General features: G+C 39.4%; 1 protein-coding gene across 3 annotated transcripts; it reads left to right on the top strand.

The window, feature by feature from the left end:
* On the top strand, positions 1-25,158 carry LOC124142219. 3 transcript variants are annotated; one of them, XM_046510555.2, is made up of 3 exons: positions 1-286; positions 21,229-21,942; positions 24,357-25,158. In XM_046510555.2, exons 2-3 carry the CDS (start codon positions 21,264-21,266, stop codon positions 24,908-24,910), a joined length of 1,233 nt encoding a protein of 410 aa, XP_046366511.2. In that variant the 5' UTR covers positions 1-286; positions 21,229-21,263; the 3' UTR covers positions 24,911-25,158. The 3 variants fall into 3 exon arrangements, with proteins under 3 accessions (XP_046366511.2, XP_046366512.2, XP_046366513.2); XM_046510556.2 differs by lacking the exon at positions 1-286 and adding an exon at positions 5,240-5,285; XM_046510557.2 differs by lacking the exon at positions 1-286 and adding an exon at positions 5,245-5,285 and having other exon boundaries at positions 21,088-21,942.
* Positions 25,159-25,180: the final 22 nt, after the last annotated feature.

Below are 25,180 nucleotides of genomic sequence, written 5' to 3'. Positions count from 1 at the left end.
CATGTGTGTTTGAATAGGCCAGGCCAGGCCACGATTAAGGCAAGAAATACTAATATTCATAATTCATAAGTAGCTTTGCTTCAAGCGTTGAATTAAGGCAGATATAGCAAGACTTGCATTTTGAAGATTATAGACTGCGTGCAAATACACATTTCACACATATGGAGCAGGACAAGGTCCAAGCCTCTCTAGCAACTTACCTCACCCTGTGCATGGGAAGGAAATGTGGTTCAGGGACTTGGGACAGACTAGGAGACAGCCTCCGGTGACAGTATCACACTGACAGGTAGGCAGATTCCCGCTAGACAAGTCAATATGTTTTCTTATTGTTCACCTAAACAAACCACGGAAAAACAAACACAGTGATGACAGTCCTCACTATTGCCGAGCGTAAAAGACATTTTGTGAATTAAAGTGAGTGACTGAGTGAGTATGGTTTACGCCGCTTTTAGCAATATTCGAGCAATTTCTACCAGTAATATATGTCAAACATTTGGTAAAATGTACTCACTGAGAGCATTAATGTTAATCAGATCGGAATATATTTGAACTCATTACTCATTCCATTATTGATAATCCTTCCAATGAAGAGCCATGAAATTAGAATCTGTAACAGTTTGTTTTAACATTAAATATTTTAAAGGGCTTGAGGTATATTTATAATATTTGCACCGATTACAGATTAATGTTCAAGTAATACTTTATTAACAAACACTATGAATGCATGTGCTATGATATGTCACGTGTTCAGTTTTGTTACAGTGAGGAAGCAGCACATATATAAGTCTATTTTGACCACTAATCATTATTCTGGATCACAATGGGTCCTCAGCTCAACTTATTTGTGATAAGGTACACGTTTCAATATTCAAGATGGACATATTTTTTTATACTACAAACCCTACAGCAGTGGTACATAGGCAATTGTATACACTGTTAAAATAGATGCATATACATCGGTGTAAAATTTAAAAATGCTTTTAATTATCAAATGTTTAGTTTGATTCAATACTTATTAAGAATATTTCGAATAGTTTTTTTGTTTTTTTTTCAGAATATTAAGATTTGGACGTTCCATTTGTCTTTAGTGCGGGTATCATTCTTGATATTTCTTTAGTATATTCAATAACCTTTGCTGGTGAAGAGTTTTACATCTAAAGACATAGTGGAACTCAGTTCCTCTGGAGGATGAGTTGCGTAACGTGAAGACTCTTCACGTAAATATTTCTTCATGATTATTTTATTCTAAATAGCAAAGATTAACAAATAACAAATCAGTATCAATCAAAAGCATATTATTAAGATAAGCTTACACGATTTGATAGCTTTGGACGATTTTTTTGTACGTGTACGTCTTTGTCACTAACGCGTATCTTATTTAGTCGTCATATGTTTGTACACAAAGAGGAACAAGTGTTCAATTGTAAAATTTTCGTTTGTCCTTTATATTCTAACCTTGCTCCAAGACTGTACTGAATGATATGTCGATCGATGGATAGTAATGCTAATCTATAATAGGCAAGCCTAGATAAGCTGACAATCTGAAGAGTCTTTTATAAGGACTATTGCTCTTATTATTTATGTAATTTAGTGAGTGAGTGAACGATGAGCGAGTGTGGTTTTACGCCGCTTTTAGCAATATTCCAGCAATATCACGGCGGGGGACACCAGAAATGGGCTTCACACATTGTACCCATGTCGGAAATCGAACCCGGGTCTTCGGCGTGACGAGCGAACGCTTTAACCACTAGGCTACCCGACCGCCCCTATGTAATCTAGAAATTATGATGTAATTTTGTAAGTCCATATATCTTCCAGCGGTCGGAATTTGCTCGGATCTAAAGAGAGATTGTGATATTTGAAGTTACAAGAGTACATTCCATTTACAGGCATGTACTGGCCATTACACTAGGCCATGCCACCTGGTCATAACTGATGATTAATGACCAACAGATATAACAGATGCAGATGACACAATTAAATTTTTTAAAAGGGTGAGAAAAAAGATTAAAACAAACATATCTACTCATGTTATATATATGTCAGTTTTGCTGTGTGTGGTTCCACTGTCCACAGTAGGGACATTTGGCCTAGGTTTAATTACACAAGTGGGAGCTACAAATTGTTCATGCTGACAGCCGCTAGCCCACTCTCTGTAGTTAGCTTTGCTCCACTTACTGAATGATAAGTCCATGGGTATATAGTAGTTCCATAATTATAATAGGCAAGTCTAGATAAGCGCAATCATCACCTCATGCATGTTGGGAGTTCTGAATACTCTGCACTGCGATATTTTGTTCCATAATAATTGAGTGAGGGTGGTTTTACGCCGCTCTTAGCAATATTCCAGCAATATCACGGCGGGGGACACCAGAAATGGGCTTCACACATTGTACCCATGTCGGGAATCGAACCCGGGTCTTCGGCGTGACGAGCGAACGCTTTAGCCACTAGGCTACCCGACCGCCCCTGTTCCATAATAAGAGTTAGCGAATGTGTCATAGTCGAGTGAACGTGAACTACATGATGGTTGTGTTTTAATCGTACATAGTTTTTTAATAAATTATTAGCAATAACGATTATCTAATTTAATCAGATTTCTTTCTCGTTAACGCAAACTATAATATCAGAATTAAATATATGCAACAATTCTTTGTTCTCTAACAGATACTATCAATTTGAGTATTGTGTATCTGTTTTTCGTCAATAGCCTGTGAATGCGTGTTGCAGTGGATCCTATTGCTGTGTGTACGTTTATGTTTTCCCCGTTTATTGGTACGTTATCCTTGTACATGTATGTGGACGCTCATACGAGGGGATATCAAAAGGTTTGGAGCCTCACACAGTATTCCTGGTCGAATGGTACAATGCGCTACACCCGATGTACATGAATGTCTTAGCTACTGATGCTATGTATAGAAACATATTGCTTGCTGAAATTATTTTGTCACAACACTTCGTGGAAGACACCTACCCCTAGTGAATTGGTAAAATGGACAAATCTGAGTACAGAGCGGTGATAAAGTTCCTTGTCCTAGAGGGTCAATCCGCCAACCAGGTGGAAGAGCGATTGACTGCAGTTTAAGGAGAGTCTTCCCCATCGTCTGCAGCTATCAAACGGTGGGTGAAGGAATTTCAGCGTGGCAGAGAGAGCTTAGAAGATGATGCCCGGTCCGGACGGCCATCAACCAGTACCAGCCCTGAACTGGCAAACTAGGTGGAATATGTGTGTGGAGTTGGGAGGTATGTTGATAAAAATAAAGTAGTAACAATCCAATTCTTTTACTTTTTCTGTGTGAGGCTCAAAACTTTTTGATATCCCCTCGCACATTCGTGTGAAAAACAACAAATACACCACAAGGGACATTTTCGCCTTCATGCATGTTTGACATTACACACATTTTAAATGTAAAGAAAAGTTCAGCTTAAAATATATCGGTATGTCGGCGATGAATCCGGATCGGAATGAGTCCCAAGCAACCTAAAGTTATAGTGCGTGCAACTCATGGTTGAAAGTATGGGGGTGTTGGCGTGAATCGTTGTTCCTAGTACAGCTCTTATAAGACAGCAGTCTTATAACGGGACTATTGCTGAGTGCGGCGTTAAACAGCACGCACACACTTTTTCCAACTGGAGAGCTTCAGCCATTTCAAATAGAGGCCCTGTACATATGTTGTTCAAACCAGCTCACTCACTCTGTTTCGAATATTTAGCGGAAACTACGTATTAACCGGCTGTGAGTTAAGATATCAGATTTCAACAAGAAGTCGAATAAGGAGGATAAGGGACCCTTCACAGATTTGGTTCTTGTTCGCTTAGAAAATTCATTAGCCATGTTAGATTATATAACCAAAGGCCAGCGGATAACGGATGGTAGCTCCGGATTTACGGATTCATCTGGTATGCACGCGCTGACTCGCGGGAATGTTTTCCCGTGAACACAACAAAACACAGACCCACAAGTAAATGATGGCAAATGTATATCTTCTCTTGGAATGCCATTAAAACTAGTATTTTGTATGTACTTGTATACATTCAGACTACATGATTCAGTGAATTAAATAACAAATTGCTTTTGAATAAACAACATGGATAGACCAACCAGGAAAAATATCGATTGAACCAGTTAAATTCACAGCATAACAGAATATAGTGTTTGATAATACTTGGTGCGTGATCATGTACATGTCCATTGCAGTAATGTACATACAAGTAAATTTGATTGTAATAAATAAATGATAATGTTAACTATGATACACCCCTTACATGTCATCTATGTATTAACATCGGACAATGAACGATAATTCATTATTCTAATTCAAGATAAAAATAACTTCGTCATGGGAATGTACCGGTGTCAGTGGACTAACAGTTCGTCCCTAAAATACAATTTTAGTAGTTAGAATTAAAAAGCTACTACATAGAATCCAAGTGGAGCACAAAACAATACTTGATTTCAGGGCCAGAACTGAGGCAATCTTGCCTTGCCAAATCATTCTTGACTTGAGTTGGAGTCCTTTTCAAATTTATTCTCTAGGGTCTGGGAGAATACGCTGTGAGTCTCGCATGGAGAACTGACTAGTAGAGGGAATCCCGCTTGGGTCAGCCTAGGCCAGTGTAATCGGTATCCTCCCATCAGTTACAGGTTCCAGTTGTCACACACCTTAAAACAACAGGTCATGGCGGAAGGCACTGACTGGTCTACCCTATGTTACCTAAGTATCAGAATGGAGTGATCCAAGAAAAGTAGAAAAGTAATATTGTGCTTTATATACTGGTATTTCACACTGTAGAAAAGTAAACTTGTACTTATTTATGTGAAGTATATACCCACAAAGACATAACATGTTATAAAGATATAAATAATTATTCTTTATTTGCACTGGTAGTAGCACTGATTAATTAATTGAATTGATTGTCTCTGAATAGTCTTTGTGTGCTCCAACCCTGCATTGAAGCCTGCAGCAAAGTCGATGAAGAGCATGTTCCCTTCAAACAAACACAGGCATATTTTGATACATGAAAGATCTTCTTGTGCATAAATGGAATTCCAAATGTCTACCTCGTTTGCAGAAACTGTTCAAGATAACAGTACTCTCTGTCAATGCGTTCAACATGTCAATTCGTTTCGCACGTGGTATATTGACGTGGTCCCAGCTGGCATTACAATATCTATTCATATGAGCCTCAAACTCGAAATTGGTTATTGATCTGGCGCTGCATAATACCACACAAAAGATGTATTTCCTAAGGGATAATTACCGAGCCACACGCTTCAGCCGGAGGTAAGCTAATGCATTTTAAATAATATCTTATTCAGGAAACAATAGTTAGAATCAGACAAAATGTTTATATTTCCCTTTAAAATAACATGTGCTTAACACACAAATATGTTAAACAAACTCAAGTTTGTGTTTACCGTTATACTTGCCCATGTAGCCGTTGTATACATGTGAAATATATAAATGTTGTGTGCAGTCATGTGTGGAATTGGATAAAATATTGAAATAAGGAACGTGTTAATTAGGCAGGATATTTCAAAACAATATACAATATAAGGTGTTGAAGATCTTCTTTGGTTGACTACAAAATACAGTTTTTACACGTACATACCTTAGCTACATCATAAATTCTATATATTTCATATTATTTTGTTACCTTTAAATACCCAAATCGAAAATCAATTAACATCCCAGAAATACAATTTTCGAAGTTAAGATTATAAATCTACTCAACAGAATCCAAATGGAGCCTAGAACAATGCTTGATTTCAGGACCAGAACTTAGGCAATCTAGACTTGCCAAATCATTCTTGACTTAAAGTCCGTTTCAAATTTATTCTCTATGATTTGGGAGACAGATAGACTAACACCTAGTCAATGAAAACATTTCTTTAAAATAAGTATATTTCTTTTTCGAAAGAACCTTTCCTCTTCTGCTGTTTTGGAATCAACTAAACTAGACTTGGTTAGTTTGATCTAGACTTGTCTAGGCTTTCAGTGAAAAAGAATACCTAAATAATATAAATTAAATTCCCCAGTCATGGCGCAGGACTTGGGGACAGATTACGGTGTGAGTGTCGCATGGGGAACTGACGGACTGTTGGCATAATAGGACAAGCGAGGTCACAGTGCTGTAATAAAGGGGTTAGTCCTCTTTCGGGATTGTTAATGTAGAGATTAAATCTTTACCAACACTAATTCTTCTGTTTTTAAAGAAATACATGTATGTGTTGTTGTGATTTGACTTTCAATAATAATGCCACGCTACACAATGTCGACTCAAAATTGTACTAGCATCACATATATGAATATTACTTTCTTGTACGCGAGGTACACTGATCACTTTGAAGTTGAAACATGTATGTAAATAGTAATTTTGTAGGTTTAGAAATATACGCTTCCGACATTACTCTTTTTAAGTTTCTCTGGGAAAGAGAAGAAGTGACAGTAGTGACTGGTATCTGATGGGTGCAAACAGGTGTGGAGTCACTGTCTCAGATGGCTCGATTTGCTTAGCTCTTGATATTTAGACGGCAGACAGCCCTTGGCTTCCTAATCTGTCTCACAATCCCTGGACCATATTCTTTTCCTTTCCGCCCAGCCCTTACTGTAATGGTATAGCCCTATTTTAAGCAAGCCTAACTTTCCCATTGTTTGGGTTTTAAATGTCCAGACCGCCTCCGTGGTCTAGTGGTAGAGCGTCCGCCCGGAGACCGGAAGGTCCGGGGTTCGATCCCCGACCGCGTCATACCAAAAGACGTCAAAAGATGGTACTTGTTGTTACCCTGTCTGCCGCTCGGCATTGAGGGGCTAAAACAAGGACTGGTCGGCTCGAAGTCAGTATACTGTGTCTGAGTGGGGTATTCATGTTAAACTGCGGCATGGTATCTCAGTGAGCTAGCACTATAAATCGGCATCAGTCCGGACTAGTGCAAGCAGCCACACAAACACACACACGTACATGCACGTCGCTATATGTGCAATAATCTTGGACGCGACGTTAAACCCCAATTCACCTCACCTCACCTTTAAATGTCCATCTCACCAGGGCCCCTTTTCAAATTAAATGCATTTGCTTGTTTCTATCAAAATAATATATTTTTGGAGACTTAGCGTTAATCTAACCGCGAAGCACAGTTATCCAAAATATCCCATGTAATTATAAGTCTATAATTGTTTTGCAAGTCCAGATTTCTTCAGACCGGTGGCATCCGCCGCAAAGGGTTAAACAATCAGACTCTCTACATGTCCCTACCGATCATGTATACCATGAAATAATTTTAATTCATAGATTCTACGTTAAGTTAGAGGCTTACTGAACAGATCAACAGATCACTATTTTTTCGTGTTTTTTTTCAACACTGGTGGATAGGTAATGTGTGCCTGTCTGCGTATATCCTTTGATATCCTTTTGTGAAAACACATGTACTGATTAATTAAAATAGTAATACTATACATACAATAGCGCGTTTTGTTAAAAGAGTTTGGGCTTTATTCACTGTAACAAATAGCTAACTTTATGTGAACCGTTATTCGACCATTTCCATGCATGTCCATACGTATACATCAGTCTGTTCATATGTAAATGGGGGCGGTCGGGTAGCCTAGTGGCTAAAGCGTTCGCTCGTCACGCCGAAGACCCGGGTTCGATTCCCGACATGGGTACAATGTGTGAAGCCCATTTCTGGTGTCCCCCGCCGTGATATTGCTGGAATATTGCTTAAAGCGACGTAAAACTATACTCACTCATATGTAAATGACCCGTGACGATGCGGGGTAGAATAGGTCTTCAGCAACTTGCCTGCGGTAAAAGGCGACTATGCTTGTCGTAAGAGGCGACTAATGGGATCGGGTGATCAGGCTCGCTGACTTGGTTGATGCATGTCATCGAATCCCATTTGCGTGGATCGATGCTCATGATATTAATCACTGGATTGTCTGGTCCAGACTCGATTATTTACAGACCGCTGTCGTATAGCTGGGATATTGCTGAGTGCGGCGTTAAACGACAAACCAACCAACCAACCAATCATATGTAAATGGTCTCCTCGCAATCTATATACGTGCTTTTGCCTCTTTCCCCATATCACATCAAAGAGCCCAGTCCATGTGTAAAACCAATATGGCTGGATGATATAGATAAACGTGGTAGTAACCAGATTACTCACACCCGCATGAAAGTTTCTTTTGGCACGATCTACAGTCATCTACGATCAGTATATATAAAGGTATCACTATTAGCATACGAATGGCCACAACCTGGCAATTAGTCTACCCACACCCTTACAGCTTTGGGAGCGACAGCTTTTATTTGAGTGATCGACTTGGATTGATACATTGCACAGCACTAGTGTACACGTGTACAGGATAAGATGAAAACTGGAAAAAACTATGAACAATGAATAAAAATATATCTAATTGATAATACATATGTACATGTATATACGTAATAATTAAATGACAATACATGTCTATGATAGTACTTGGAGTATTAAGTACCATGTAACTGTGGCATATTAATCTTTCATAATATTTTGCAGGTATATGTAACTAACACGTCCCATTTTAATTCTGGAAACCCAAAAGTCCAGAAACTCTACGGTCTTTGCCCAGTCTCGGTTAAAGGTATTTACAAAATTAAACATGCTGTTTTCATGGGAACATACCAAGGAAGAAAAAATGAAAAAAAAATTGTTCAAAAACACAATATTTACACTATGTCGCCCATGTTTTCGTCAGTCCCTTTAAAGCATCAACTAACCGTGTGCAAAAGATATTGTATTGTATTGTTAAATATACTTTATATTATATCATTACATTACTATTTAAAGATATACCTGCTGTCGGTCAATTACGATCTACCACACCACGCGTGAATAAACAGTTATGCAGGTGTTGCTGTGGGCAAACACCTAGCCTGAAAATGTTTATTTTTTTGTGGATACATGTTTTACAAATGTTCGTTGATATGTGGATATATTAAGCACAAAGACAAACAAATGTTTATGAAAGATGAATTAGTGCCTTGAAATATTCATCAAGATGTGTATCATCGTTTAATGGGGTAGGTATAAAATATACAGGTACGCGTGCGCGTATTTTAATGAAAAAAACTATTCGTCTTTTATTGCATAACGTTTGGCTGAATATCTTACATTCTAACGAAATCTCGAAATAATTATTTAATTACAAGCGGTGGCGAACTGACCAGTGGGAATTTTGTTTCAATGCGATTGAGGAAAACGTGAGTGAATATTGTGAAACAATCGACTTTAAACCGCACAGATGTATCTTCAAATGTGTTACATCTATAGATTAGTATTATATCTACCTATATACCACTTTATAATGTCACGGTACATCGTATTTAAAGAAAACAAGGGGCTCAAAGTGAAGCACTTTTACCGTATTTTCTTAAGAAAATCCAAGTCAGAAGTGTTCGGTCCGACTTGGCCCGGGCTGTCAAAATCAAATTAAACCTCACAGATGTGTCATCAAATGGATTCACATCTATAGATTAGTATTAAATCTACCTATGTACCACTTTATAATGTCACGATACATCGTATTTAAAGAAAACAAGGTGCTCAAGGTGAAGCCCTTTCCCCTCTACATTCTCAACATAGTCTCTATCAGAAGTGTTTGGCTTGTATCTTCAACTCTGCACAGCGAATCGCGGCGCCTTAGACGACTGGGCCACCCGTGCCCCCGACACACAAGAGACTCAGTAACATTCACGCACCATTGGGAATATCAAAGTAAGTTTATACAGCAAACTACGGTTATAACGAATTCAAAGGTAACATTAATTGTAGATCGTAATAATTTAGTTCGCAAGACAATGGGCAATTGGCAAGCATCGTGTCCTGGAGATGATGGAATCAAATTTCACACCAACCGTCAACTATGGCAAAACTGAACGATCGTGTCAATTATGCAAAGTGTCCTTAATTTGACTTGGGGTGTGTTATTCATGATGCAGTGTAATATGATCTGGACAGTAAAGCAGTAGAATAACGTGAAACAAATTATTCATGATAATTTCCGTCGTTGTGTTCATGGCTATTCACAGTGACAAACATAAACAGACGGCAGACTATCATTGTCACAACATAATATCCCCTTGTTCAAGTTGGCGATATAATTTATTCATCTGGAAGATATTGGAATTCAAATCACAGTGAATTACGCTACGCTTCAGTGCATTTTTACAAAATAAATCATATGAAACCCATACCTATTGCTGATGTGATCTCTGCTGTCACGTTTTCATTTCCGGTTTGGTTGTCTCAAACAACAATCAGTAACGTAATCAGTGGCGTTGCTTTTCAGAGGCCTATTCGGGTGCTATTGTGGCCTTACAGTAATAGTGATCGCTAAGCACGCCGCAGACTCGAGTTCCATTTCAAATGTGTATCTTACTCATTCCAGAGAAAAAGTGTGTCAAGGTAAACACAACAGGTTCTCAGGATTCAGATTTAAGTCCCAAAAGGAACAGAGGCTGTGTGTGTTTTGACTAAACATGTTATGCCATAAAACACAAGGCGGGATCTCAATATCCCCAAATCTAAAAAAATCCCCCCAAAAATTGTATTTATGTTAATGTTTTAATTCTTTAGTTACCGCGTCCCTTTCGCGCGTCAATGCGTTTATAGCAATTCCACTGTTGTAACAATCGTTATATCAAACTGATGCAGAGTCTTGGGGAAATGTAATGACTGCAATACAATCAAGCATGTCAGAAGAGAAATGTCGTTCCTTTTGTGAAACCATTAAAGTCTGTAAGTGATCAATCACATATTCTTATTTGATAATATTTCTTAAGAAAATACAGTAAAAGAGCTTGACTTTAACGGCCCAGTTTTCTTTAAATGCCATACACTGTGACATTCTAGTGGTATATAGGTAGATATAACACTAATCTATAGATGTAAACACAATTGAAGATACATCTGTGTGTTTAAAGTTGATTTTTACCGCCCGGGCCAAGTCGGACCCAACACAAGCCAAACACTTCTGATAGAGACTATGTTGAGAATGTAGAGGGAAAAGGGCTTCACTTTGAGCCCCTTGTTTTCTTTATATACCGCGATCTGACACACTATAAAGTGGTATTTAGGTAGATATAACAATAGTCTATAGATGTAAACACATCTGAAGATGCATCTGTGCGGTTTAATTTGATTTTGACAGCCCGGGCCAAGTCGGAACGAACACTTCTGACATAGATTTTCTTAAGAAAATACAGTAAAATGCTTCACTTTGAGACCCTTGTTTTCTTTAAATACGATGTACTGTGACATTATAAAGTGGTATATACGTAGATATAATACTAGTCTATAGATGTCAAGACATTTGAAGATACATCTGTGTGTTTGAAGTTGATTTTGACAGTCCGGGCCAAGTTGGACCCAACACAATCACTTCTGATAGAGACTATGATGAGAGTGAGAGTGTAGAGGGAAAAGGGCTTCACTTTGAGCCCCTTGTTTTCTATAAATTCTGCGATCTGTGACATTATAAAGTGGTATATAGGTAGATTTCATACTAATCTATAGATGTAAACACATTTGAACATACATCTGTGTGTTTAAAGTAAATTTGGACAGCCCGGGCCAAGTCGGACCCAACACAAGCCAAACACTTCTGATAGAGACTATGTTGAGAATGTAGAGGGAAAAGGGCTTCACTTTGAGCCCCTTGTTTTCTCTAAATACCGCGATCTGAGACACAATAAAGTGGTATTTAGGTAGATATAATACTAATCTATAGACGTGAATCCATTTGATGATACATCTGTGAGGTTTAAGTTGATTTGGACAGCCCGGGCCAAGTCGGACCGAACACTTCTCACATAGATTTTCTTAAGAAAATACAATAAAAATGCTTCACTTTGAGCCCCTTGTTTTCTTTCAATACGATGTACCGTGACATTATAAAGTGGTGTATAGGTAAATATAACACTATTCTATAGATGTAAACACATTTGAAGATACATCTGTGTGTTTAAAGTTGATTTTTTACCGCCCGGGCCAAGTCGGACCCAACACAAGCCAAACACTTCTGATAGAGACTATGTTGATAATGTAGAGGGAAAAGGGCTTCACTTTGAGCCCCTTGTTTTCTTTAAATACCGCGATCTGAGACACTGTAATGTGGTATTTAGATAGATATAATACTAATCTATAGATGTGAATCCTTTTGATGATACATCTGTGAGGTTTAAGTTGATTTTGACAGCCCGGGCCGAACACTTGTGTGACTGTTGAGAGTATAGGGAGAAGAGGTCTACTTTAACCAACGTGTCTGCTTTAAATACGACGAACAGTGACATTATAAAGTGGTATTTATTGAGATATAGTACGTTCCTATAAATATAAACGCTATGCCGACAGATGGAAATTTGTATCACGATAGCTAGAAGTATTTGATACGTTTTAAATCTTATTTCGGTTAACGATTGCTCTTTTACAGGTTAGCTAGATCAGCGACGCTTACACACAGCTCCACTTTCTGGTTTTCAAGCGATTTACTCCGAATTACTTAATTATGGTGCACTTTTTTGTTTGGTGATTGTTCATTCATGTCATGTGTTTATATTGCATCAATTATATGAAGGTATGATCGCCGATAATCAAGTAATTAGCCAATAACACTTTGGCCCGTCTTGGCCCGGCCCGACGTTTAGGCAATGCCCTGTACATGTATATTTTTTGTGGATACATGTATTACATATTTTCGTTGATATGTGGATATATTAAGCACAAAGGCACACAAAGTTTATGAAAGATAAATTGGTGCCTTGATATATATATTCAACGAGAACGAATCTTGTATTTTCTCCGCGATCCTGATGTGTATCATCGTTTAATGGGTCATTCATTAAAAGTATGTTGTGAGGCGATATTAAAGGAGCCGCTCAATTTACACAGTGTCGTCCGTTTCGCGTGAACTACCACCCTACCCTGTCAGTAAGAGTTATGTATCGGTACACATATATATTTGGTGCGATGTCAGTGTGGAAGGAGTTTGAATTACGTCCGCCACTGGCCACAGAAATCCTCAAAGTAGAGTAATAATCAACAATGCCAATGCCGTACTAATAACCAAGTGACTCACGTAACAACGGCTGTCAATCTGTCTGCTACAGCTACCATACCATCATCCCTGTCACAACTGGCGTATTAACGGCTTATTCAAAATATTAATTGTAGAAACGTCGTTAACAGACTAAAGTACGTCGTATTCAGTCCTCAACTGGATGTTACCTTCCTTATATCATCTAACAGCCCTGTTTGTGAAAATATGTACTAGACATAAGATTTAAGGACTAATTAAATCAATTGTAAGACCGCATAGACCATAAAACCGAATAAAATATGTCTTGGTATCATCTCTTGATGGTAATGACCTGAAATGTTATAACGTTAGATTAAGAAGGAGAAACACTGAAGTGTTTTACAATACTTGGAAACATGAGCAATAAGATGTAGCAGCATAAACATGCATGGAATAGGGAAAATGGTGCAAACAAATTGAAAAGGATTTTAATACAAAATTATTAAACTAAATAAGTTGCCTGAACAGAAGGGATACCCAAACTTGTTTGACAGTTATTCGTGTGTTGTAGACAGTCGAATGGGACTCATGTGTGTACGTAGGGTACGCATATCTATTGCCAGTTTTAGTACTCATACACTTTCTCTTTTTGTGTTGATATGATTTCTATTTTCGTACATGATATGATTTCATTTTTATCTTTGGCTGCTATGTTTATATATGTTCGAGTAGCTGTCTGTCCCTCATAAATTGACATTGTTCTGCCTCGCTATTGCATCTCTTGACTACAGGAGATCTACAGCATATAGGGGATCTAACTGCAATTCTTGTTTTAACCAAGCCCGGGTTTGACACTTAGCAATATTTCAGCTGTATGACGGCGGTCTGTAAATAATCGAATCTGGACCAGACAATCCAGTGATTGACATCATGTGCATCGATCCACGAAACTGGGATATGATGACATGCATCAACCAAGTCAGCGAGCCTGACCACACGATCCCGGCAGTCGCCTCTTACGACAAGCGCTGTCGCCCTTTTACGCCAAGAATGGGTTGTTGAAGATCTTCACGGGTCTATTGACGCAGGGATTTGTGTAAAGTCATTCAGACAGCATACAATGCCAACTCAAAAATTATACTCAGTGTCTCCGCAATGTAATATAGTACGGTACTTAGGGTACATGTGAGATTATACTCAGGTTAAGGAGATGTTTAATCCATATAACGTGTTATCATTCTACCTAACAATGTATTTAATGAAATGAATGCAAAACAAACTCAACGGCTAAAAGGTTTAATTGAAAAAACTACCCCTGGTCTTGCCTAATAAAACAACTGCAACCCGACACAGATTAAACGCAACTTACAAACACAATCATAATCTGGTTAATCTGTATCACTCAACGAGTTGGAGCCGCTTACTCTGCCGACAGTATGACAGTATTGGGCAGCTCGGTAATTAGGAGGTAAAACCAGGCAGGTACACTGGTCACACTTGACTGGTCTGACTGATGATTAGGTCGTGTGTCAATTGGGAGTGAACCATAGCAAGTAGTATCTGCGAAACTATTTGCTCCTTTTATGGGACCGATTAGTTTTATGACCATGGGCCTCGGCATAAGCGTGGTGTTATACATGTACATCCGATATGGTGACTGTTTTTCGCTATTCATATTCTAAATACATTCATAATACCACAACATTTAGTTCTCCTTGAAACTTTACAATCACTTCAATATGTACAATAGATTGAACGAGAACAAATGATATATTGCAGATTATTAAATCATTGTCTCTATTATCAGCCGCTACGTTTGTATCGTTTGCATTGTACAAAGAAATATTTTGTCTGTCCTTTTGCAGATTTAGCCCCAGAATGTGCTCATTCGAAGTAGGAACGAAAATAATTGCTTATCATGAGTATATATGATACAGTTAAAAGTTACTTGTACACTGTAGACGTATTCACTTTAAAGTTGTATACGACCTTCGCGAGCGAGTTGAATGATCCAGGTTAATTGGAACGAAGTCTAGAAAGGGTTATGAAGTTTTGTATTTGGTAATGTGTAGGTTTGTTAAATATGATTTTTTAAAATTCCTTTTATTTCAGTATGTAAAAACATAATTATGCGCTTAAAAACAGAGCTGACTTGATGGGAGATATGGCGTTAGCCACCTGAGATTGTCTTTTGGACACGGTTTAGCCTTACTGTGTCCTCACCCTGGTTTTTGTTACCGTTGTTATAAGGGATTAAGAGCTTATTGCATTGTTTGGTTACAGTCTGTATCACTAAAGTGGACATGTGCAGGTGAACTCTGTTCAATTAGTATATGAAATGCCCAAAAATGTGAACTCAAGACAATAATAACCTGAGAGCAAATCCACGTGCGTCTGCCTTTCCCCTCGTTCACCTTCGAAATCCTTGATTATTATATCATGCCAGAGTTCTGAAATTCAGTGACAATGTTCCTGAACGGTAGAATCTGATGGACGTATTGTGCAGGACCTGTTTGACACTGTGGGTTCCAGGACCACTAACACTCTGTAAAAAAATTTGGTCCTAACCGCCCCAACATCTACAAGTTTGTAAGCTTGTAGACATCATTAAGAAGAAATTAACAGTCCCATGCTGAGACCATTCTCAAAATTCAGGCCGGTGGCAGGCTGCCAACAAAGAGAAGAAAATATTGCAGCACCGACACAAGTGTGCTCAGTCAAACAAAGAACTTACGACCCGACCGGCAGAAAACAACTCCAGTTGAGTATGCCGATGCTGTATCTCAACCGTGTTGGCCTGAAAATTTAAACATGCTAATTAAATCCATAATCGAAAAATTACTTTTAATAGAAACCGTATCTTAATTTGTTCTTGCACTGTATCATATCGTGTATTTCATCTGTATATGTGTAATGTGTATATGTATAAATGACTACACTTATACCGCATATTATGCAACAGACTATAATTAATCACCTTATTATTGTCTCTCCATTTACCATGACCGACTGCACTAATACCCTTTTAACAGTGGACACCGGTTTCAGTATACATGTAGGCTTTTTGTTCAAAAAGGAATATGCAGGAAATTATATGTAACAATTAACTGTGTACTAATTACATGTTTGAATGTTATCAGATTTGCGTTCTGAGATACAGTGATGTAAGCGTCTTCTACAATTAGCAATACATGTATATAATAAAATACAAAACTCTCTGCCGAAATTTTTTTGTGGAAATCATTCGATCAAGTAAAAATGACTGCGTGACAAGACGAATCAACTATTTATACCCGATAAAAGAAACTGCCTTATTTTAGGAACAGTGCTATAACAGGACATTTGAAATTTTTAACAAGCAGATACATTAGAGACAGTGACTAGACTACATGTACGTAATCCGTATCAATCAAAGGTGTAAAAAAACTGAAAATCATATCTGTCGGAGACCTACCAAATTACCAAGTTTTATCATTACTATATTTATTACAATGCAAATACTTTAGTGATACATTTTCAGAGGAGAGGGCATACAAACAAGTATATTGCTTCCATGTGTGAATGCAGGTTGTACTTGGCATCTCAGTTCTCAGTTTCATACCGGTTGTATATCTGAATTTGTATATGGAACCATGCGTACAGCATGACAATTACATGCTATTCGTCAGTCTACAACACACATAACACGGTCAAACAATTTTGGGCACCGCTTTTGCAAGTTATTTAGTACAATAATGTTTTATTAAAATCTATTTCAATTTGTTTTCACCATTTTCCCTATTGGCAGTCGTTGTTACGTGCGTCACTAGGTAATTAGTACGGCATTGACCTTGTTGATTGTTACTGTACTTTGAGGATTTCTGTGGCCAGTGGCGGACGTAATTCATGATCAAACTCCTTCCACACTGACATCGCATCAAATATATTTGTGTACCGATTACATAACTCTTATGGACAGGGTGGGGTGGTAGTTCACCGGACGACACTGTGTATATTGGGCGGCTCCTTTGATATCTCCTCCAAACATACTTTTATTGAATGACCCCATTAAACGATGATACACATCTTGATGAATATATCAAGGCACTAATTCATCTTTCATAAACATTTGTTTGTCTTTGTGCTTAATATATCCACATATCAACGAACATTTGTAAAACATGTATCCACAAAAAAAATAAACATTTTCAGGCTAGGTGTTTGCCCACAGCAACACCTGCATAACTGTTTATTCACGCGTGGTGTGGTAGATCGTAATTGACCGACAGCAGGTATTGTAGAATCACTTGTAAATAACGCCGACACTGTAATTAGATACAACGTCCTAATGAGAATATGAGAATTATCATAAGAAGGCTGGGTTTTTTTCTGAACTGTTACCATTTTCATACCCCAAGTGGCAATGCAGTTAAAAGGTGCTTTAGTGTCAAAATATTCACTCACGTTTTCCTCAATCGCATTGAAACATAATTCTCCACTGGTCAGTTCGTCACCGCATGTAATTAAATAATTATTTCGAGATTTCGTTAGAATGTAATAGGTTTTTTTATTAAAATACGCGCACGCGTACCTGTATATTGCATACCTAGTGTCACGTAATTGCCCAGTGTGATGTATCAACGGGGCATAAAATGATAAATGAAATAGAAACTCACTGAACTTTAATGTTGTGGAAAATAATTCCAATGAATTGGAGTACACGCACATGGATTCGTATGATAAACTGTTAAAACGTTTTGAGAGGTTCATTTGCGAAACAAAAACATGAGTTTTGAGTAAAGGAAAATATTCTCGCCCATGGGCCAAACCTTTTTCTCGTCCATGGGCGAAATATTTCAATATCGCTATAAAATAGTTGAATTAAGTTAAAATGAGTTTAATTTTGTTACATTTTGTGTCATGATACTTGAATAAATACATTTAATGTTTAGTTTGCGAAAAAAACCATGAGTTTTGAGTAAAGGAACATATTCTCGCCCATGGGCCAAACCTTTTTCTCGCCCATGGGCGAAATATTTCAATATCGCTATAAAATGAGTTATATATGAGTTATGAGTTTCAATATCGTTATAAAATGAGTTATATTTTGTGTCATGATACTTGAATGAATACATTTAATGTATTTGCGAAACAAAAACATGAGTTTTAAGTAAAGGAATACACTTGCCCATGGGCGACATAGTGTAAATATTAAGTTTTTAAACATTTTTTTTTTCATTTTTTCTTCCTTGGTATGTTCCCATGAAAACAGCATGTTTATTTTGGAAATAACTTTGACCGATAGTGGGCAAAGACCGTACAGTTTCTGGACTTTTGGGTTTCCAGAATTAAAATGGGACGTGTTCGCAAACTGCAACGAAGGTAATTAGTTTGTTGTAAATTTTACTACAAACTAATTACCTTCGTTGCAGTTTGTGGACCCAGTCGGGTAATTCTATCATAACCATAACTGGAATGTATGGTCGTTGCTGGATATAATTTGAATATTGTTAAAAGAACCGTCTAAATCACCTCACTCGCTGTCTCACTATTACGAAATCACTCCTTAATGTATCTGCTAAAGCTAGACATATGCAATTTAGCAATCAATTGTAAGATATAGGAATACTTCTACATATATAAAATACGTTGAAACATAATTTAAACGTTTGAAAAGAAGTCTGTATTGTCGAACATATGCCATGGCCCACTTTTGAGAATAATGTTAAGTTACAGGAGCGTGTAGCAATCCTTCTGTTACCAAACGGAAGTACATGAGTATAATAACAAAAAGAACAGGCTTTGGGGTGATTGCATGAATGGGGTGTCAGTTTGTAAGGTTGAAAGAGAATGACATCCGATACTGGAATGTGTAATTAATTACTCGGGAGTGACAATATGTACATATCGTTTGCTCACGTGCATTTTCTTTCTCCAATCGGCCTGTTTATTTAGGTAATTTATGATTACTGGTTTTAACGCGTATGTCTCCCGTTGGAATCGATAGCGGCCTGACATATCCTGCCCATGGAAGAGACGAGTATGCAAATCACATCCTTGGGAATGGTAGCCCACTCGACCTGCAACGCTTAAGCCATCTGCTGCAATGTCTGGGGTTGTGGTTGACGTCTATCCTATTCATTCCACATGTGCTCTATCAGGTTCAAATCCAGGGATCTGGAGGGCCAGGGGAAAACATCCACGTTGTTGTTGTGGAGACGGGCTCTTGTGATCCGTGCTGTATGCGGCCGAGTGTTGCCCTGCTGGAATACACCGTTGCCGTAGGGAGGACTTGTGGTAGGAGGATTTTGTTGATGTATCGTTGAGCCGTAAGATTGCCCTGGATATGGACCAAACCTGTCCCCTCATGATGAGAGATAGCCGCCCACATCCTAACACTACCTCCACCAAACCTGTCTACTTCCTGTACGCAGTTTCCGGCGTAACGTTCTCCCCGACGTTTGTAGACCCGTGCTCTTCCATCCCCTCGACGGAGAAGAAATCTTGATTCGTCCTGTCGTCCTGACGACACCAATGCAGTTGTTGTTGACGCTGTTGTCGACTCAATATGACGCCATGACGTCTTGCTCGTAGACCTGTTGCTCTTAAACGGTTTCGTACGGTCTGGAGATTCTGCGCAGTCTGGATATTTGGGATGCGGTTGATGTGGCTGCGGTCGTCGTTTCACGTAGGATTCGTAGTCGGATGTAGCAATCTTGGGCGGGGTAGGTTACTCTTGGTCGTCCCGACCTTGGCCGATCGACCGCCTCCGTGGCCTAGTGGTAGAGCGTCCGTCCGGAGAGCGGAAGGACCGGGGTTCGATCCCCGGCCGCGTCATACCAAAAGACGTTTAAAGATGGTACTTATTGTTACCCTGTCTGGCGCTCGGCATTAAGGGGCTAAAACAAGGGACTGGTCGGCTCGATTTATAGTGCTAGCCCACTGAGATACCATGCCGCAGTTTAACATGAATACCCCACTCAGACACAGTATACTGACTCCGAGCCGACCAGTCCTTGCTTTAGCCCCTCAATGCCGAGCGCCAGACAGGGTAACCACAAGTACCATCTTTTAACGTCTTTTGGTATGACGCGGCCGGGGATCGAACCCCGGACCTTCCGCTCTCCGGGCGACCACTCTACCACTAGACCACGGAGGCGGTCACTGCCGAGATGAATTAGACGGAGACAGTGTGTGTTCCCACCACCACATGTCGTTACTGCTGTTAAATACTCCACACAAAACGCATATTGATATGAATAATTCAAAGCAGTGTAGTTCTATCGCATGTCAAAGTCAGCAGTATCCAAACTCGCAACTTATTTGCCACTGTGCCCGAAGGATAAGTGACCTATCAAATACGTTGGTGAAAGTTGATGTGTAAATAATGCTATGTTACTGCAATACGTGTGTTGAACGATGTCTTAAATATAAACAGGTAAATGGAGTTAAATGTATGACCATTTGAATGAGTTAAGTCAATTAAATGGTGTATAGGAATCTTTTGTTAGCGTTACGCCTACAATGGTCTAAGCATTAGGTAACGATGGTCTTAGCATTAGGTCACGATGGTCTTAGCATTAGGTCACGATGGTCTTAGCATTAGGTCACGATGGTCTTAGCATTAGGTCACGATGGTCTTAGCATTAGGTCACGATGGTCTTAGCATTAGGTCACGATGGTCTTAGCTTTAGGTCACGATGGTCTTTGCATTAGGTCACGATGGTCTTAGCATTAGGTCACGATGGTCTTAGCATTAGGTCACGATGGTCTTTGCATTAGGTCACGATGGTCTTAGCATTAGGTCACGATGGTCTTAGCATTAGGTCACGATGGTCTTAGCATTAGGTCACGATGGTCTTAGCATTAGGTCACGATGGTCTTAGCATTAGGTCACGATGGTCTTAGCATTAGGTCACGATGGTCTTAACATCATGTCACCAATTCAGTAGGGCATGGTATCACAAAGTGTCACATCCGCATGTATTTTTATATCTCTCTTACGGATGCTATTTTAAAATGTATCATTATCAATTCTCGATTGCAGTAACGCACAGAATGAATAACTGTGCACCTTTTTGGTGGACAGAGCCAGATTATGTGAACCTATTATAAACACAATTTATGATGATTGTCATACTGAAATGATATCAAGATTTCACCACTAAGCCATCCATATTCTATAAAGGCACATACACAGTGGGCATCACCGGTGTTGAAGCTATGCCGAAGAGGATTGTGTTATTCCTCACCGCTGTGTTTGTGGGGACTGGACTCCTTGTCTTCACTACCTGGGAACAGCAGTTCATGACCATCCTGGACGCAGGCTTTTCTAACATCATTTATAACCTTTCTCTCCGCCAAAATGGTTCACAGACCGAGTGCAAAAACGTTTTGGACGAAATGGTGCGAGGAACGTGGACGCCAAGGAGGGTGACGTTTGAAGAAAGAGAGAAAGTTGAAAGATTTTTGATAACATCCAGAGGAAAATATTTCGTACCAACAACCTTGGCACGCCCCGATGGTGTTTGTGGAAATACAACTTTTGACTTTCTGAAAGGCCTACAACACCAGGCTCTGTGGTTCCGACCCCTGTGTGATCCGTTTGGTCCAACACCATGTTGCTATAACAACAGGTGCGTGTATAAGACAGTGAAGGAATGTATGTGTGAGAACTGTTTTGACATGCGCAGACCTATTAATGCTGAACTTGCTGATTGGAAACCATCCCGCCCCAAATGTCAGATCTCAATGTTGAACAAAGACGATGCGTGTGAACTAATTAAAGGGGCTACTATCTACTACATCGGGGACTCTTTCTTGAGGCAGATGTACACCGTGACTGTCAATATCCTCACTGGCAACTATAAGGACTCCATGCTAAAGTCTACAACACCAACAGGTTTGTTTATTTGTTTGTTAACTCCTGACCAACCCGATCACGTCAGTCGCCCTACCCCAAAAGTTATGTAAAGCAGCAATGTAACAGCTATTCTGCAAGTGTATAACTATCATGCCAAACAATGTACTTCAGTAGAGTATATAGCTTGAACAACATTGAATGATCTTGTTTCCGTTCTGTCGAATAAGTGATATAAACGTCACCTATGCTGGAGTCCACCAGTTTCATCATTAGCTCAGTAGCATATATCAATTATGCTGAGATATTAAAACTGCGCCATCACCACCTCGCACACACACGCACATACACTCACACACACAGACACACACACGCACGCACACAGGTACACTCTCACACACACACACACACACACACACACACACACACACACACACACACACACACACACACACACACACACACACACAGAGGTACACTCACACACACAAAACAAAACACACACACACACACATTAAAGTGTGCAGATTGTTTCCCCACTGCTGTTTGTGATTATAGTGTCTTGTTTCCCCACTCCTGTTTGTGATTATAGTGTGTTGTGTTCCCCACTGCTGTTTCTGATTGTTGTGTGATGTGTGTTTCCCTTCTAGTGTTTGTGATTATAGTGTCTTGTTTCCCCACTGCTGTTTGTGATTATAGTGTCTTGTTTCCCCACTGCTGTTTGTGATTATAGTGTGTTGTGTTCCCCACTGCCGTTTCTGATTATTGTGTGTTGTGTGTTTCCCTTCTAGTGTTTGTGATTATAGTGTCTTGTTTCCCCACTGCCGTTTGTGATTATAGTGTGTTGTGTTCCCCACTGCTGTTTGTGATTATAGTGTGTTGTGTTTCCCAACTGTTGTTTGTGATTATAGTGTGCTGTGTGTTTCCCCAATGCTGTTTGTGATTATAGTGTCTTGTTTCCCCACTGCTGTTTGTGATTATAGTGTCTTGTTTCCCAACTGCTGTTTGTGATTATAGTGTGTTGTGTTCCCCACTACTGTTTGTGATTATAGTGTGCTGTGTCTTTCCCCACTGCTGTATGTGATTATTGTGTGTTGTGTGTTTCCCTTCTAGTGTTTGTGATTATAGTGTGTTGTGTTCCCCACTGCTGTTTCTGATTATTGTGTGTTGTGTGTTTCCCTTCTAGTGTTTGTGATTATAGTGTCTTGTTTCCCCACTGCCGTTTGTGATTATAGTGTGTTGTGTTCCCCACTGCTGTTTGTGATTATAGTGTGTTGTGTTTCCCAACTGTTGTTTGTGATTATAGTGTGCTGTGTGTTTCCCCACTGCTGTTTGTGATTATAGTGTCTTGTTTCCCCACTGCTGTTTGTGATTATAGTGTCTTGTTTCCCAACTGCTGTTTGTGATTATAGTGTGTTGTGTTCCCCACTACTGTTTGTGATTATAGTGTGCTGTGTCTTTCCCCACTGCTGTATGTGATTATTGTGTGTTGTGTGTTTCCCTTCTAGTGTTTGTGATTATAGTGTCTTGTTTCCCCACTGCTGTTTGTGATTATAGTGTCTTGTTTCCCCACTGCCGTTTGTGATTATAGTGTGTTGTGTTCCCCACTGCTGTTTGTGATTATTGTGTGTTGTGTTTCCCAACTGTTGTTTGTGATTATAGTGTGCTGTGTGTTTCCCTTCTAGTGTTTGTGATTATAGTGTCTTGTTTCCCCACTGCTGTTTGTGATTATAGTGTCTTGTTTCCCCACTGCTGTTTGTGATTATAGTGTGTTGTGTTCCCCACTACTGTTTGTGATTATAGTGTGCTGTGTGTTTCCCACTGCTGTTTGTGACTATAGTGTGTTGTGTGTTTCCCCACTACTGTTTGTGATTATAGTGTGCTGTGTTTCCCCACTGCTGTATGTGACTATAGTGTGTTGTGTGTTTCCCCACTACTGTTTGTGATTATAGTGTGCTGTGTCTTTCCCCACTGCTGTATGTGATTATAGTGTACTGTGTGTTTCCCCACTGCTGTTTGTGAATATGGTGTGTTTCCCTACTACTGTTCGTGATTATAGTGTGCTGTGTTTCCCCACTACTGTTTGTAATGATAGTGTGCTGTATGTTCCCCACCTTGTTTGTGATTATGGTGTGCTTCCCCACAACTGTTTGTAATTATAGTGTGTTGTGCTCCCCACTACTGTTTGTAATTATAGTGTGTTGTGTTCCCCACTACTGTTTGTTATTATAGTGTGCTGTGTTTCCCCACTGCTGTATGTGATTATAGTGTGTTTCCCCACTACTGTTTGTAATTATAGTGTGCTGTGTTTCCCCACTGCTGTATGTGATTATAGTGTGTTTCCCCACTACTGTTTGTAATTATAGTGTGCTGTGTTTCCCCACTGCTGTATGTGATTATAGTGTGTCGTGTTTCCCCACAACTGTTTGTAATTATAGTGTGCTGTATGTTTCCAGGGTGGCGGGAGTACTGTTCAGGCTGGATGCAGCTTCTGTGCTACTCGTTTTTAAATTACAAAGTTCCCGTGTGTGGCGGCCAGACCAACGTCATCCATGTTGAACTCATCACACACGATCACGGCCCAAGATTACTCAGCTTACTGAAAAGTAAAACGAACCAGAAGTCTATTTTCTTTGTGGGCATTGGTATCCACGGGACCTATCAAGAACAGCTGGTCTGGAACAACTTTCTTTCTCCATCAATCAACTTTCTACACGAAAACGCAAGAAATAAGATAACATGGCCGAAACTGGTGTGGGTGTCCCCCCACGCTCCCGGAATACTGAAAACACCACGGGTTCCAGGCCAGAGTTACAGCAGCGTCGTCAGATATAACGCCTTCATCAACAGCCATGTCAGAGCAGCTGGGATACCAATACTAGACACCTTCAACATGACAGACGGCATCATGAGCTACGATGGGGCACACTACGGGTTCGGAATTAACATGATCAAATCTCAGATTGTGTTTAACTACCTTACACATCTGCGGGCACATGGCATATGGTGACTCAGCATGACAAAGTGTGAGTGTGTGCCGGCATGTGGCATGTGATGCATAACTAAGGAATAGTTATATATTGAGGGATGTCGTGGATGAGTTAGATAGTCCTATTTTCATTTTCATTGTATATTGAGTTAGTGAGTTGGGTTTAACAGCGCTTTTAACAGCGGTTCCAGTTATATCACGGCTTGTCAGCTAAATGTGGGAGGAAAGCCCAGAGTGATGCAGGTCTCAGACGTTTACAACTTCGGTGAAACCCACGAGCACGGGTATGGT

Source organism: Haliotis rufescens, unplaced genomic scaffold, assembly GCF_023055435.1.
Source record: "Haliotis rufescens isolate VD_foot unplaced genomic scaffold, xgHalRufe1.0.p SCAF_2, whole genome shotgun sequence".
Taxonomy (NCBI): Eukaryota; Metazoa; Mollusca; class Gastropoda; order Lepetellida; family Haliotidae; genus Haliotis; species Haliotis rufescens.
This window is presented reverse-complemented; position numbering and strand designations above follow the sequence as displayed.

Bases quoted from the DNA above. Each gene is read 5' to 3' on its own strand.
- LOC124142219 (XM_046510555.2), top strand. From the start codon at position 21,264: ATGCCGAAGAGGATTGTGTTATTCCTCACCGCTGTGTTTGTGGGGACT. The intron at 21,943-24,356 runs GTTTGTTTATTT...GTATGTTTCCAG, and splicing joins AAAGTCTACAACACCAACAG to GGTGGCGGGAGTACTGTTCA.